Below are 17621 nucleotides of genomic sequence, written 5' to 3'. Positions count from 1 at the left end.
AAAGTAGTGAAAACATCAACCTGCCATTCAAGATACAAGTGGTGAGCATTTAATACATGTAAGGCATGACCACCTGTTCATTTAATGAGACCAAATTGGATTTGTCTTTGTGACACAGAGTGGATACTTAATACAATTTTCTGAATGAGGAATATTCAGAATGAGTGAATGAGGAGTAAAAATTAAGGCACACAGCTTTATCATATTGTCCTATCCTGTATGTTTCCAGGAGTCTTGCCCTTTAGGGAGACAACTTTTCTCCCCTCCCCTCCCCCTTTCTTTTAATAGAGATAGGATCTTGTTCTGTTGCCCAAGCTGGAGCACAGTGGCATGATCGCAGCTCACTGCAATCTTGAATTCCTGGGCTCAAGCGAGCCTCTCACCTCAGCCTTCTGAGTAGGTAGGACTTCAGGCACACAACATCACATCCATCTAATTTAAATAATTGTTTTTGTAGAGATAGGGTCTCACTATATTGCCCAAGCTGGTCTCAAACTCCTGGCCTCAAGTGATCCTTCCAACTCAGCCTCCCAAAGTGTTGAGATTATAGGCATGAGCAACTCCGCCCAGCCTCTTCTCACTGTTAACTTCCCAAAAGTCAACAAACTTCTTCTTTGTTTTTTCTTTTTGAGACAGCGTCTTGCTCAGTCGCCCAGGCTGGAGTGCAGTGGCGGGATCTCAGCTCACTGGACTCTTCACCTGCCTGGTTCAAGGGATTCTAGTGCCTCAGCTTCCCAAGTCTACAGGCATGCGCCACCATGCCCGGCTAATTTTTGTATTTTTAATAGACACAGGGTTTCACTATATTGTCCAGGCTGGTCTTGAACTCCTGAGCTCAAGCGATCTGCCCACCTTAGTCTCCCAAAGTCCTGAGATTACAGGCATGAGTCACAGTGCCCAGCCCAAAAGTCAACACTTTTTTTCTTTGAGACAAAGTCTCACTCTGTCACCCAGGCTGGAGTGCAGTGGCTTGATTTTGGCTCACTGCAACCTCTGCCTCCCAGGTTTAAGTGATTCTCTTGCCTCAGCTTCCTGAGTAGCTGGGATTATAGGCATGTGCCACCATACTCGGCTAATTTTTGTGTTTTTAGCCAGATGGGGTTTCACCATGTTGGCTAGGCTGGTCTGGAACTCCTGACCTCAAGTAATCAGCCTGCCTCGGCCTCCCAAAGTGCTGGATTACAGGTATGAACGACCATGCCTAGCCGTCAAAAAACTTATTAAAGCACAGAGCAGAATAAATTAGGGAAGCGATCTTGCTATAGATGACACCGTAGTGACAACTTAATGAAACAGAAACTACTAGAAGACCATTATTTTCTACAGATACATAAATGGAATGATTTATCTTGTACTTCTTCACAGGATTGGAGTGAACATCAAATGAGACAATTGAAATGAAAGTGCTTTCCAATGTATAATCATATAAATCAATTACCAAGGGGACCTAATTCTTTGTGCTAGCTAGATCTAAGGATATCAAGTAATATTCACCCACTCCATTACCCTTTGAAATAATATCCCAACAGAATCTCTCTCCTTATCACTGAGTCAGGAGATAGAATCTTCTCTCTTACCCTCCAGCCCTCCTCCTCATTACCTCGGATGTTCTCACTGGCCTCCAGACTATGTACCACATTTCTCCAGTCAGACTGCAGACGTTTGATGAGAGTAAATGCAAGCAGAGGGTTACTCACAGGGGTTGTTGAATCCTCATGCAAAGAAAGTACCTTGTCATAGAATCTGAAAGAGAGGAGTAGAATGATCTCACCTCCTGATACAACCACTACATGTAGGGAAGGCGGGCATTGTGTGTGTACATTAAAAGTTGCTAAGATTGACATGCTGAACCTCTTGAGATTCACATAATAGTCCAACCAAAACGCCATGCAAGCACAAAGAATGTGAAAATTACAAATACAACAAAAGTAGTTCCACTCTTTTGTTCATTGAATGAGTCAGTCTATGTTAATCAATTACTATATGTCAGGCATCATGCTAAAGATATAAAGGCAAGAGAGCGTCCAGCTCTCAAAGGGATCACAAAGTCTTCTTCTCCTGTCATCACTGTATATGCAATACTTATTATCTGGTAGAAACTTAAAAACACTATTGAATTGGTGGGAACGGACTCAAGATGGCGCGGTGAGAACAGCCCAGGATTGAAGCTCTCGGTGAACACGCGGAGGGTGAGTCAGGGCCGCATTTCCAGACGGATCTTTGTTGCCCACAGTATGGGGAAATTCCCAGGTATAAAAGAGACGCGGGGTGCTGCAGTGCAGCGGCGCTCCACAGCGCTCCGCACAAAGTGCACAGGTCCAGGCGCCCTGTTGAACCGGCAATCTGAGACTTGAGAGGGCAGATTGGCATATCCATCTGATTGAACAAGACTTGGACAGTGAGCCAGGCCAGGAGATTCCAGGGAAATGGCATTTGGGCCAGCGCAGTGGGACAAACAAAATGGCGATTCCAAACGCTCCAGGTGGAGAGTTTCACTGCGGGCACAGCTGAACCCAGGACGGTGCAGCTCGGTGAGGGAGGGGCGTCCACCATTACCAAGGCAATCCGCCCCTACTGAGGTAAACTCCCATTGCTCACGCAGCCTGCCATTGCTGAGGCAACCTGCCACAACAGAGAGACTCCGCCGCAGGGCATAGCCCGTGGCAGCGGGGCGGAGACCGCAGCAGCAGGGCAGAGCCTGCAGCAACGGGGCGGACCTCACACCAGCAGGGCAAAGCCTCGGCAGGCAAATAGTGACTACACTGCCTCCTAGCGGAGCAGGACAGCGCAATGGACACTAACCCCCCCAGACAGAGCATCTGAGAAAAAAAAAGGCGGTTTTTTATGAGTTCTGCTGCAGCAGAATTAAATGTAGCAGCCTAACAGCCCTGAATGAACAACAGAGCTCACAGCTCAGCACTTGAGCTCCTATAAAGTACAGACTATCTCCTCAAGCAGCTCCCTGACCCCTCTATATCCAAAAGACTGACATTTGGCAGGCATCATTCAGGGACAAAGATAGCAGACAAAGAAATGGGTAGCATCCCTCACTGTTCCGCAGCCGCTATAGGTGCACCCCAGACAAGCAGGGCCTGGAGTGGACCTCAGCAGTCGTACAGTGGAGGGGCTAGACTGGTAGAAGGAAAACCAAGTAACAGAAATACTTCATTATCAACAATCTGGGTGTCCACTCAGAGACCCAATCGAAAAGTCAGCAACTACTCAGACGACAGGTGAATAAATCCACAAAGATGGGAAGAAACCAGCACAAAAAGGAGGAAAACACCTGAAACCAGAACACCTGGCCTCCTAGAAAGGACCAAAACTCCTCAACAGCAAGGGAACAAAGCTGGACAGAGAATGACTGTGATGAAATGACAGAATTAGACTTCAAAAGGTGGATAATGAGAAACTTTTGTGAGCTAAAAGAAGATGTTTTAAATCAATGCAAAGAAACTAAGAACCTTGAAAAAAGATTTGAAAAAAGATTCGAGGAAATGATAACACGAATGGATACCTTAGAGAGAAATATGAATGAATTGAAGGAGCTGAAAAACACAATACGAGAACTTCGCGAAGCCTGCACAAGTTTCAACAGCCGAATTGACCAAGCAGAAGAAAAAATATCAGAAGTCGAAGATCAACTCAATGAAATAAAACAAGAAACCAAGATCAGAGAAAAAAGTGCAAAAAGGAATGAACAAAGTCTCCAAGAAATGTGGGACTATGTGAAGAGACCTAACCTACGTTTGATAGGTGTACCAGAATGTGACGAAGAGAATGAATCCAAGCTGGAAAATACTCTTCAGGATATTATCCAGGTAAATTTCCCCACCTAGCAAGACAGGCCAACACTCAAATGCAGGAAATACAGAGAACACCACAAAGATATTCCACAGGAAGTGCAACCCCAAGGCACATAATCGTCAGATTCACCAGGGTTGAAATAAAGGAGAAAATACTAAGGGCAGCCAGAGAGAAAGGTCGGGTCACCCACAAAGGGAAGCCCATCAGACTCACAGCAGATCTCTCGGCAGAAACTCTACAAGCCGGAAGAGAGTGGGGGCCAATATTCAACATCCTTAACGAAAAGAACTTTCAACCCAGAATTTCATATCCAGCCAAACTGAGCTTCATAAGTGAAGGAAAAATAAAATTCTTTGTGAACAAGCAAGTACTCAGAGATTTTGTCACCACCAGGCCTGCTTTACAACAGCTCCTGAAAGAGGCACTACACATAGAAAGGAACAACCAGTACCAGCCATTCCAAAATCACACTAAATGCTAAAAAGCATCAACATAATGAAGAATCTACAACAACTAATGGGAAAAATGGCCACTTAGCATCAAAATGGGAGTATCAAATTCACACATAACAATATTAACCCTAAATGTAAATGGGCTAAATGCACCAATCAAAAGACACAGACTGGCAAATCGGATAAAAAACCAAAACCCATCAGTGTGCTGTATCCAGGAAACTCATCTCGCATGCAAGGATGCATAAAGGCTCAAAATAAAGGGATGGAGGAAGATTTACCAAGCAAATCGAGAGCAAAAAAAAAGCAGGAGTTGCAATTCTCATCTCTGATAAACTAGACTTTAAAGCAACAAAGATCAAAAGAGACAAAGAAGGTCATTACATAATCGTAAAAGGATCGATACAACAAGAAGAGCTAATGATCCTAAACATATATGGACCCAATACAGGAGCACCCAGATACATAAGGCAAGTTCTTAATGACTTACAAAGAGACTTAGACTCCCACACAATAATAGTGGGAGACTTTAACACTCCACTGTCAAGATCAACCAGACAAAAAATTAACAAGGATATCCAGGGCTTGAACTCAGACCTGGAGCAAGCAAACCTGATAGACATTTACAGAACTCTCCACCCCAAATCCACAGAATATACATTTTTCTCAGCACCACATCACACCTACTCTAAAATTGACCACATAATTGGAAGTAAAGCACTCCTCAGCAAATGCAAAACAACTGAAATCATAACAAACAGTCTCTCAGACCATAGTGCAATCCAGTTAGAACTCAGAATTCAGAAACCAACCCAAAACTGCACAGCTTCATGGAAACTGAACAACTGGCTCTTGAATGTTGACTGGATAAACAATGAAATGAAGGCAGAAATAAAGAAGTTCTTTGAAACCAATGAGAACGAAGACACAACATGCCAGAATCTCTGGGACACATTTAAAGCAGTCTCTAGAGGAAAACATATAGCAATAAGTGCCCATATGAGGAGAATGGAGAGCTCCAAAATTGACACCCTATCATCAAAATTGAAAGAGCTAGAGGAGCAAGATCAAAAAAACTCAAAACCTAGCAGAAGACAAGAAATAACTAAGATCAGAGCAGAACTCAAGGAGATAGAGACACGAAAAACCCTTCAAAAAATCAATAAATCCAAGAGCTGGTTTTTTGAAAAGATCAACAAAATAGACAGACCACTAGCCAGATTGATTAAAAAGAAAAGAGAGAACAACCAAATAGATGCAATAAAAAATGATAAAGGGGAAATCACCACGGATTCCACAGAAATTCAAACCATCATCAGAGAATATTACAAACAACTCTATGCACATAAACTAGTAAACCTGGAAGAAATGGATACATTCCTGGACACCTGTGTCCTCCCAAGCCTAAACCAGGAGGAAGCTGAAACTATGAATAGACCAATAACAAGGTCAGAAGTCGAGGCAGCAATTAAGAGCCTACCACACAAAAAAGCCCAGGTCCAGATGGGTTCACAGCCGAATTCTATCAGACGCACAAAAAGGAGCTGGTACCATTCCTTCTGAAACTATTCCAAATAATCCAAAAAGAGGGAATCCTTCCCAAATCATTATATGAGACCAACATCATCCTGACACCAAAACCCGGCAGAGACCCAACGAGAAAAGAAAACTTCAGGCCAATATCCATGATGAACATACATGCAAAAATCTTCAATAAAATATTGGCAAGCCGATTGCAACAGCAAATCAAAAAACTTATCCATCACGATCAAGTAGGATTCATCCTGGGGATGCAAGGCTGGTTCAACATACGCAAGTCTATAAACGTAATTCACCACATAACAGAACCAAAAACAAAAACCACATGATTATCTCAATTGACGCAGAGAAGGCATTTGACAAAATTCAACAGCCCTTTATGCTAAAAACCCTCAATAAACTCGGTATCGATGGAACGTATCTCAAAGTAATAAAAGCTATTTATGACAAACCAACAGCCAATATCATACTGACTGGGCAAAAACTGGAAGCATCTTTGAAATCTGGCACTAGACAAGGATGCCCTCTTTCACCACTCCTACTCAATACAGTTCTGGAAGTTCTAGCCAGAGCAATCAGGCAAGAAAAAAAAATAAAGGGTATTCAAATAGGAAAGGTGGAAGCCAAATTGTCTCTATTTGCAGACGACATGATAGTATACCTAGAAGACCCCATCGCCTCAGCCCAAAAACTCCTGAAACTGATAAGCAACTTCAGCAAAGTCTCAGGATATAAAATCAATGTGCAAAAATCACAAGCATTCGTCTACACCAATAACAGACTTAAAGAAAGCCAAATCAAGAACGAACTGCCATTCACAATTGCTACAAAAAGAATAAAATACCTTGGAATACAACTCACAAGGAACGTAAGGGACCTCTTCAAGGAGAACTACAAACCACTGCTCAACGAAATCAGAGAGGACACAAACAGCTGGAGAAACATTCCATGTTCATGGTTAGGAAGAATCAATATCGTAAAAATGGCCATACTGCCCAAAGTAATTTACAGAATCAATGCTATCCCCATCAAGCTACCATTGACTTTCTTCACAGAACTGGAAAAAACCATCATGAACTTCATATGGAACCAAAAGAGAGCCCGCATAGCCAAGTCAATTCTAAGCAAAAAGAACACAGTGGGAGGCATCACACTACTGGATTTCAAACTATACTACAAGGCTACAGTAATCAAAACAGCATGGTACTGGTACCAAAACAGAGATATAGACCAATGGAACGAAACAGAGGCACCGGAGGCAACACAACATATCTACAACCATACAATATTGGATAAACCTGACAAAAACAAGCAACAGGGAAAGGATTCCCTGTTTAATAAATAGTGTTGGGAAAACTGGCCAGCCATGTGTCGAAAGCAGAAACTGGACCCCTTCCTGACACCTTACACTAAAATTAACTCCAGATGGATTAAAGACTTAAACATAAGACCTGGCTCCATAAAAACCCTAGAAGAAAATCTAGGCAATACCATCCAGGACATAGGAGTAGGCAAGGACTTCATGAACAAAACACCAAAAGCATTGGCAACAAAAGCCAAAATAGACAAATGGGACCTAATCAAACTCCACAGCTTCTGCACGGCGAAAGAAACAGTCACTAGAGTGAATCGGCAACCAACAGAATGGGAAAAAATTTTTGCAGTTTACCCATCTGACAAAGGGCTGATATCCAGAATGTACAAAGAACTCAAACAGATTTACAGGAAAAAACAAACAAGCCCATTCAAAAATGGGCAAAAGATATGAACAGACACTTTACAAAAGAAGACATATATGAGGCCAACAATCATATGAAAAAATGCTCATCGTCACTGGTCATCAGAGAGATGCAAATCAAAACCACATTGAGATACCATCTCACGCCAGTTAGAATGGCGATCATTAAAAAATCTGGAGACAACAGATGCTGGAGAGGATGTGGAGAAAAAGGAACACTTTTACACTGTTGGTGGGAGTGTAAATTAGTTCAACCATTGTGGAAGACAGTGTGGTGATTCCTCAAGGCCTTAGAAATAGAAATTCCATTTGACCCAGCAATTCCATTACTGGGTATATATCCAAAGGACTATAAATCGTTCTACTATAATGACACATGCACACGAATGTTCACTGCAGCACTGTTTACAATAGCAAAGACCTGGAACCAATCCAAATGCCCATTGATGATAGACTGGATTGGGAAAATGTGGCACATATACACCATGGAATATTATGCAGCAATCAGAAATGATGAGTTTGTGTCCTTTTTAGGGACACGGATGAATCTGGAGAACATCATTCTCAGCAAACTGACACAAGAACAGAAAATGAAATACCACATATTCTCACTCATAGGTGGGTGATGAAAAATGAGAACACATGGAAACAGGGAGGGGAGTACTAAACACTGGGGTCTGTTGGAGGGAAAAGGGGAGGGCCATCGCGGGGTGGGGGAGCTGGGGAGGGATAGCCTGGGGAGAAATGCCAAATGTTGGTGACGGGGAAAAAGGAAGCAAAACACACTGCCATGTGTGTACCTATGCAACTGTCTTGCATGTTCTGCACATGTACCCCAAAACCTAAAATGCAATAAAAAATAAAAAAAAAAATTAGCCAGGCATGGTGGCAAAAAAAAAAAAAAAAAGAAAACATGCTTTCTATAATCCTAAGACTCATTAGCACTGTTTTATATAATACTTTATAGAAAATACTTTAAAATAACTTGTACCTATTGACATAAAAATCCATTTTTATAAAGCCTTTTTCTATATTCTAAATAATGAAAAAAATATCTTATTTCTTCTTGTCCCTTGGCAGAACTCCATCTGGGTCATTTTGAATCAGGGGATTAGATACAACCTGAATTGTATTTACATGCAACTGTATTTTTTTAGTGCTTATTCAGATTCATGTTTTTGCCCAGAGTACACTCATTATAAAAAGCAAGGTACAACGGTACTGCAAACTAATCTTCCCAATTTTTTGACACTATGAACAAATGACATGTTCTAGAGCAGATGTATCTACATTTAGTAAGAGTTTATAAATTCCAATTAAGAGAAAAGGAAGAACAATATCATACATCATTAAGGAAAGTAAAAACTGACTTGAAAATTATGGCAGTTTATGACAATTTTATTAAAAATGTACTTTTATCAAAACATTGCAAACACTGATTATGTTGCTCCAACGAATACAAAAATTAAGGCAGTTCTTTAAAGTTTAAACTCTCTCAGAGGAAGATACAGTACAATGAACAAAGTAGTATGAGAGGAAGAAACAGAAATGTTCTTATCATAAAGTATATGCCATCTTGGTACAAAGCATTTCCTTCCTCAATTCAAATTTTAAGAAGTAGACACAGTTTTGCCTAAGACTGACGATTTATTCCAGGGTTCTACACAAGTTTCAACAAATTCTTTGTCAAGTAAGAATTTTCATTTTATGTGCCCTAATTCTACTTTATTTCCTTGTACTTGGTCTTTTAGTTCAACATTTTAAAACTGTAAGAAAATTGTACAGAAATTTTTCTGCTAAGATATGTTAACTTTTGTATATCAAGAAAAAGGAAAGAACAGGAAAACAAACAAAAACTATGCTTAAAATTTTATTCTGGAATTAGATAGTGGTGATGGTTACACAACTCTGTGAATATATTAAGGCCCTCACCACACCACACACTTTTTGTAATTTAAAAAATATTCTAATTCACCCAAGCTATCAGTGCTGAGAGAAAGAAAAAAAGATATATTTTGAAATAATTTCAAACAAAGTTGCAAGAACTATACACCAAAAACCTACAAATTCTCTACTCAGATTCCCCTAATGTTAACTTTTATCATGTTTCTCTTTCTCTAATGTATAATGTATATATAATGATTCTTTTTCTGAATCACTTACAAACAAGTCGCAAATATGATGTATACTTTAAAGAGTTAATTTGATGGTATATGAATCACATCTCAATAAAACTGTTATTTTTAGAATGTAAAAAGAAAAAAACTCTATTGAATTAATTATAACCACTGTGATATGTGCTATACAGTGGTCTCCAAACTTTTTGGCACCAGAGACCAGTTTCTTGAAAAACATTTTTTCCACAGACCAGGGGGTGGGGAGGATGGCTTTGGGATGAAACTGTTCCACCTCAGATCATCACCAGTTAGATTCTCACAGGGCTGGGCGTGGTGGCTCAAGCCTGTAATCCCAGCACTTTGGGAGGCCGAGGCGGGTGGATCACGAGGTTATAAGATGGAGACCATCCTGGTCAACATGGTGAAACCCCGTCTCTACTAAAAATACAAAAAAAAAAAAAAAATTAGCTGGGCATGGTGGCACGTGCCTGTAATCCCAGCTACTCAGGAGGCTGAGGCAGGAGAATTGCCTGAACCCAGGAGGCAGAGGTTGCGGTGAGCCACGATCGAGCCATTGCACTCCAGCCTGGGTAACAAGAGCAAAACTCCGTCTCAAAAAAAAAAAAAAAAAAAAAAAAAAAAGAAGCACGCAACCCAGATCCCTCTCATGCGCAGTTCACAATAGCGTTCACGCTCCGAGAATATAATGCTACCGTGGATCTGACAGGAGGCGGAGCTAAGGCAGTAATGCTCCCTTGCCCACCACTCTCACCTGCTGCTGGGCGGCCCACTTCCTAACAGGCCATGGACTGGTACCTGGTCCCTGGCACAGGTGTTGGGGACTTCTGTGCTATGAGAGAAGTAGCATATAACGCTGTGGCAGTGTCTAGGCAGTGCAGCTCACCCAGGTGGGAGTAAGAAGGGGGAGGGAAGGAAAAGACTTCTAAGAGATGGCATTTGATCTGAATCTTGAAGGATTTGTTTAAATATTGAAAGCTGGCTGGGTACGGTGGCTCACGCCTATAGTCCCAGCATTTTGGGAGGCCGAGGTGGGAAGATTGCGAGGTCAGGAACTTGAACCCCATCTCTACTAAAAAAACAAAAAATAGCTGAGTGTGGTGGCGCGCCTGTAGTGGCAGCTACTCGGGAGGCTGAGGCAGGAGAATGGCTTGAAGCTGGGAGGCGGAAGTTGCAGTGAGCTGAGATAGTGCTACTGCACTCTAGCCTGGCAACAGAGGGAGACTGTGTTAAAAAAAAAAAGGAAAGCTATTATTTATTGAGCTCCTACCATGTATTGGCCTGTTGAGTGCTCTAAATAGACTGTCTCATTTAATTGCCCCCCCGCCACCTTCCGACTTACCCTTAGTGAAGATTTAATTTTACTCATTTCACAGAAGAGGAAACTGAAACAAAGCCACACTGTTAGTAAAGGGCAAAGCCAGGATGGAATCCAAGTCTGACTGACTCCTAAACCTGGGCTCTCAGCTCATTCTGCTATATAGTTTCCTATGGAGCTAGAACAAAGAGAAGAGTGTTTTTCAAGCCAACAGGAACCTTGTGTACAAAGGCACAGAGGCTTGACATATATTTGTAGTAAGTCAATCTACACTAGTTATTTGCTAGGTGTCAGACTCCAAACTAGATGCTAGGGATACAAAGGCAAGATGGGGTCCAAAGCTCAAGAATTTCATGGACAAGAAAATAACTGTTTTTCTCATCACTCTATACCTAAATTCAATACATATTTCTATGAAAGAATGAATGACATATACTCTCCTAGGAGCTAGGGACAAAATTCTGAATAAGGAAACAATCTTGGTCTCAAGGATCCACAGTTTGGTGAGTAAGAAAGACACAAATAATTACATTATAGATGTAATACCAGATTTAAGAACAAGGCTTAGTGGGGAGGACAGAGAGGGGATGATTAATTTGGCCAGAGCAGATTAGAGAAGGCTTTAAGTGAGAGTGGCTGTTAAAGCTATGACTTGCTCACATATATAAATGTGTGAGAGGGTGGGGAGGAGATCACTTCAAAACTGCAGGCACAAGACAAGGAGAGTCTGACCCATGACAGCGACAGTGGGGGCAGAGAATGGCTGGGTTGAAGACAGGAGTTTAGGAAGTCATGATGACTGTAAAAGGGAATAAAAGGTGGTGTTGTCCAGCATACTTCCAACCTTTCTAGCTTGGCAACAATTGCAAAAAAGGCAGAAATTGTAGGGCCTGAAATGATCATCTTTCTAGTTAATTTCTCCAGTGTCCTTTAAGAATGCTCATATAGGCAAAAGATGCTGTTTCCTTGTATACTATGGCTAATTTCATTTCTAAAACACCAATGGAATTTATATTACTGAAATTTATTATCTATAACAGGACAGATTCAGGGTTCTATTCCTGCTCTCTAAGAGTTTTCCCCCTCATTTTAAAAGTATTAACTTCAAAAACAATATGACAAGAATGGAAGTAGAGAAAAAAAGTTTGTGCAAAGTGAAAAAAAATGAATGTGTGCAAGAGTACAGGAGACTATAAGTCCTTTGGCTTATAAAAGGTGGCAAGGGACTTCCACGAAGAGACAGAGATGAAAGTGAAAAATACAGGAAGTGGTAGGGTGATAGAATTTCAACCCCTCCAAGCACAGTCTGATCTGAGGATTTCTAAAGAGTGAGGTCCTCAACTACCAAATGAAGCCTGAAATACAAGATGATTGTCTCGAGGTTTCCAAGGAGCCGAATGTTCAATTCAACATAAACTGGGGAAAAAGAACCCGGACCTGGGTCTCCCAGTAGGGAAATGGGAACCCTGTCAAGTCCCAGGGTGTCTCTGATCCCAAAGACAAGGCAGTCTGTGAGCTGCAGCTCTAGGGTTTTGAAAGGAAACCAGCCTCCAGGGTGTGGGATCTTTACTACCCATTGTTTCCTGCTTCAGCTCCATATGGAACTACTTAGGGAAAGACATTCCACTGCTAGATGAAAAAACTTACAAGTGGAGACTCGGGCTTGAGTCCAGTTTAAAGAGTAGGTGTCCAGAAACACTGGAGGCTGAGAGGGCAGTGATTTTATAAGACAGCTGGATAGGAAGGAGCTTGGGGAGACTTGAATTTTGACCCAGCCTCCAACTATTGCTCAGTTTCTTCCTCTGTAAAATGAAAGAACTGGGGCCGGTCATGGTGGCTCATGCCTCTAATCCCAGCACTTTGGGAGGCCGAGGTGGGTGGATCACCTGAAGTCTGGAGTTCAAGACCAGCTGACCAACATGGTGAAACCCCATCTCTACTAAAAATACAAAAAATTAGCCAGGCATGGTGGCACATGCCTGTAATCCCAGCTACTTGGGAGGCTGAGGTAGGAGAATCGCTGAACCTGGGAAGTGGAGGTTGCAGTGAGCTGAGATCGTGCCATTGCACTCCAGCCTGGGCAGAAAGAGCAAAACTCCATCTCAAAAAAAAAAAAAAGAGAAAGAACTGGTCTAGGTTAGAAGATTTCTGTGGATCTTTTCAGCATGCATGCTCTATTATTTCTTCCCATCACCCTTTCCACAACTGAATAAAAAGATTTCCTCATTAGTTTGAGGACTCATTTACAGGCATCTGAGGAAACCGAGGCACAAAGCAAAGTGGTAAGGCAGAGAGGGGAATATTTGTCCCAAGTCATGCATCAAAAGTGCTGTCTACTTCCTTGTTCTCTTAGCACCCTTCTTTGCATTCTGGGGTTGATTTGTTTAGGTCAGGGGTTTGATCTATACTGTAGGACATCAATTCAATCCAGTGTTTGGATATGCCATTTTTCTGTTACACAAAGAAAAAAAAATCTCTCAACAGATAACTGAGGTTGGCTTAGAATTCAGAAGTTGGCCCTATGCCCAGCCTTTGAGCACATAGCGGTTTCCAGAGACTGAAAACTGAGTTACTGGATGCTGAATTCAAACCTCAGGGTTTTCTAAATGTCTTTTTGCTTTAACAAATACTGCTGAGAATGGAAAATCAGATCCTTTCCTTTAAGAATCTGCACGTAAACTTTGCAACCCAATCCCTGCATTAAACATAGCCTGGCAGGTTATCCAACCACAGTACATGGGTATTTCACTTCAATACATTTTGTCTTCGGAATTCAGAAATGATTTTGTCTCAGTTCTTCTGGGACATTCTTAATGCTTAATCCTTAGCACAGAAATAATTGCTGCTGACACTTCTCTTTCACTCTTGGTAGTGTTTTAAACTGCAAAAACAGCAACAACAAAAGCTAGGGTAAACTCTCTATATATAACCAGTATATGTACCATACTGGTATATAACTATATATACTCTAACAAGTATAATTTTTATTCATTAACTTGGAATAGTTAATGAATTAACTTGGAGTAGTTTCAACCTCAAAAATATTGTATTTTTCTATATCAACTGAGAGCCTTGGAAATAACCTCTCAAGTTACATAAAATCACCAGATTGGGAGTATAGAAAAATTAGCAGGAACTGCCAAAATTCTTGTTTTAAAAAGCAAACATAAAGGCTGGGCATGGTAGCTCGTGCTTGCAATCCCAACACTTGGGGAGGCCAAGCAGGGAGAATCACTTCAGGCCAAGAGATCAAGACCAGTTTGGCAAGATAGCAAGACCCCGTCTCTACCAACAAAACAAAACAAAAAACCCTATCCACACATGGTGGTGCACACCCATAGTCCCAACTACTTGGTAGGCTCAGGCAGGAGAATAACTTGAGCCAGGGGTTTGAGGTTAGAGTGAGCTATGATAGAGCCACTGCACTCTAGCCTGGGTGACAGAGCAAGGCCCTGTCTCTTAAAAAGCAAACATTTCACTGGGTTTTAGAGAAGTCACTAGAGAAAAGAACGATAGAACGCCAGTCTTCAAAATATCAAACTAAACTACAAAATTAACTGTTCATAACTCACCTGAGAAAATAGAACTTTTTCTGATTTGTCTTTTATCTAGGCTGTCACAATCCTAGTTAATACTTAGAGCCAAAAGTGGAGCCTATTTTCTCTAGTTGGTCTTAAAATAAAATAAATAATAAGCATAAACACTTAGTATTTGTCCAGCAATTGTTCCACACCAGGCACAATGATAAATAATGTTACATGGTACTCTTAATCCTTCCAACAACCCTATGGAAGTAGGTACTATTTTTATCATCATTTTACAGATTAGGAAACTAAAGTTCAAAGAGGCAAAGTAACTTGTCCAAGATCAGAGCCAATGATTCAAATAGAGAGAGGTCTATTAAACTTTTGAACTCAGACTGTTAACCACCATGTACTGTGACAATTAGTAAAACCTCAATTAGCAATGGGCTTGGTCTATGTCTTGGTATAATAGATAAAGGAAGTGGTAGGGACAACACAGCATAGTGGGAAAAAAGTTGAATAAATAATCAAAACAACTGTGTTCTAGTCCTGGATTTGCTACCTACTAAATTTATTAATACAATATTGGCTAAGCCACTAGACGTTAGTTTTCTTGTGTTTTAACTAATTTCTCAAGAGTTAACAGTATAATACAAATCTATTTCAAAGCATTGTGTGTGAGAGAATCAAATGAGATATGGTTTGTATGAGACTTCCTGCTCTGACAAAGTTGTGACAATGACTATGGTGAAAAGACAGTGAAGGAGACCAGCATTGGGGAGTGGGTTTGGCCAGGTGCTTTGGCCAGAAAGCTTCGTGTGCTCTCATTTGAGAATGTTACCTGAAAGACCAGCACAGGGATTCTGACCTCCTACTCCTGTCTCCATCTGAGCTACCCAAAGAAAGAGATTACTGTTATGAGAACATGCATGGATAGCAGGGAGCATGCTGAGCTCTGAAATCAAAGAGCAAGGTCTGTCCTATTTCCACCAATAAGCTTGGACTCCAATGACTCTGGACTATGAACAAAAGGAAAACATTTGGTTCTGTCAGCATGGACCCACAGAATACTGGACAACTATGCTATTCCCAAGAGAGATAATAATTATTGAAATGATCATTTATTGTTAAATTTAATACATACATATATTGTACATTGTCACACTATTTCAAGCTTTTTATATGCAAGCCACATACTTAAGGACAAGCACCAAATTACCTCATTCAGTCACTGTTAACAAGATGTCTTGCAAATACCTCCACCCACAAAATGCTTCTCTTCTACATGGCTCTCTCTCACAGTCATGGGGTCTCAAAGTTTCACACAGGGTGACAATGGATTTGGGGGTCACGCAGGGCCTCAGAGTCACTCCCTATTCCACACACCTTCTTCTCATGTCACCCTAGAATCAGTATTACTATCACATACATACACTCATGCAAAGTTTTAAAAGCAGTGTGCTGTGCTTTCTTAGCTCCATAAGGTCACATGATATAAACACAATATTAATATAACCAAATAGTGACGTGGTCACAACCACTCTTTCTCACAGTATTGTAGCCTTCTCGATGTCCCAAGCAGAGAAGGCACAGCACATATTCATACAGATGGTATCATATGCAATCATTTATCTTTCATAGTTGGACAGTGACAACTATGTCCAACATAGTTGGACATGACTATAGCGCCTCAGCATCCCAAGCCTAATAATCTTCTATGCCAGTGTGCAGCATTAGAATTTGTTGATTGTATAGCAAAACAATATTAGCTGAGCATCTGCTGCTGTGTGCTACACTCAGTATCTTCTGCAGCCAGTATGTTTTTTCACGGTGATTTTCTGATGTCAAATACCTTGACACACATATAACATCTCAGTTATCGTTTATTTAGTATTTAGAGAGCTTCTACATATGTAAAGAGAAGGAAGAACTGAAGACATAGAGGGCGGTGGGCATCTCTGATGAATAGTCATGGTGCTACAGACCCAAACTCCTTGAGGGCAGAGTTGGCTTGTGTTCACCATTTTATCCCCTGTGCCTGGAACACTGCCTGGCTCTTAGTAGGCACTCAAAAAAATTATGTGTTGTATGAATTAATGAACTGAAGCATTATTCATATAGTGACCTGTACAGACTATGTACACATACAGACTATGATACTCACAGTGTCGTGCCCACCCAGTCCCAATGACATGTAAATTTCACACATGGTGGAAGACTGTCACCTAACTCCTCCCAGTAAACATCAGCTCACTGAGTCATGTGGTGTTTGACGATCACCCCTTGAAAGGTCAAGACTTGTGTAGCTACAGTGTCACCATATTCCCTCCATCTCACTCTCACAGTGTCTCTGTCACAGCACTGTCCACTGTGTCTGTGTCAGTGTGACACAGGGCCTGGGGCCCACACAGCTTCGCACAGCACCTTGTGAGGTGTCACCCCACCCCGCTCTTCCACGGTGTATCAACTTTGCTGTGTGATGCTGGATCTGGGGGTGCCACTGTGATGGAGTACACAGTGTGACCCAATCCTCGCTAACACCTCATGCCATGGAGTGTCGGGGTCCCACACAGGGTGACAATGGGTCTAGGGGGTAACACTGTTCCTCAGAGCCACACCCCAAATCACGCCACGGTGTCTTAGTCGCACGATGCGACAGTGGGTCTGAGGTCCCATACAGCATGACAATGTCACACTCAACCTGAGTCTCCCCTCACCCTGCGGCACAGTCTCTCACTGAGGCCCCACGGTCGCTCCCACCCACCGTGCCCTCACCTAGTCAGGTCCCTCAGCCGCGCCTCCTCCTCGCGCAGGTACCGCCGCAGCAGCCCCAGGAGCTGGCGCTCCGGCGCCAGGGCGCGAGCCACGCTGGTCAGAGCCGAGAACGTGTCGCCCCGCGCCGCAGCCCTTTCTGGGTCTCCTGTCCCGAGGACCAGCACCGCCAGCAGCGCCGCCAGCCGCGCCTGGGGACCCATCGCCTGTGCTCGCGCGCTTTCCCTCAGACAGTCCTAGCCGCGGCGCCAGACGCTCCCGCCTTGGCCCGCCCCGCCCCTGCCCCCGCTCCCGCCCTCTCCCGGCTCAGGCCCCGCCCTCTGGCCCCGGCCCGTT

The 17621-nt window shown here is 42.3% G+C and overlaps 1 protein-coding gene across 1 annotated transcript in view; it reads right to left on the bottom strand.

The window, feature by feature from the left end:
- Positions 1-17513, bottom strand: part of P4HA3 (prolyl 4-hydroxylase subunit alpha 3) — a 46524-nt gene extending 29011 nt beyond the window's left edge. Inside the window, exons 1-2 of the mRNA XM_002754824.5 lie at positions 17289-17513; positions 1601-1743 (exon numbers count right to left, since the gene is read on the bottom strand). Of these exons, the coding sequence (XP_002754870.1) occupies positions 1601-1743; positions 17289-17488 (343 nt within the window). The 5' untranslated portion in view covers positions 17489-17513. The remainder of the gene's footprint in view (positions 1-1600; positions 1744-17288) is intronic.
- Positions 17514-17621: the final 108 nt, after the last annotated feature.

Source organism: Callithrix jacchus, chromosome 10, assembly GCF_049354715.1.
Source record: "Callithrix jacchus isolate 240 chromosome 10, calJac240_pri, whole genome shotgun sequence".
Classification (NCBI taxonomy): Eukaryota; Metazoa; Chordata; class Mammalia; order Primates; family Cebidae; genus Callithrix; species Callithrix jacchus.
Note: the sequence above shows the minus strand (reverse complement) of the source record. Positions and strands in the feature narration are given on the sequence as shown.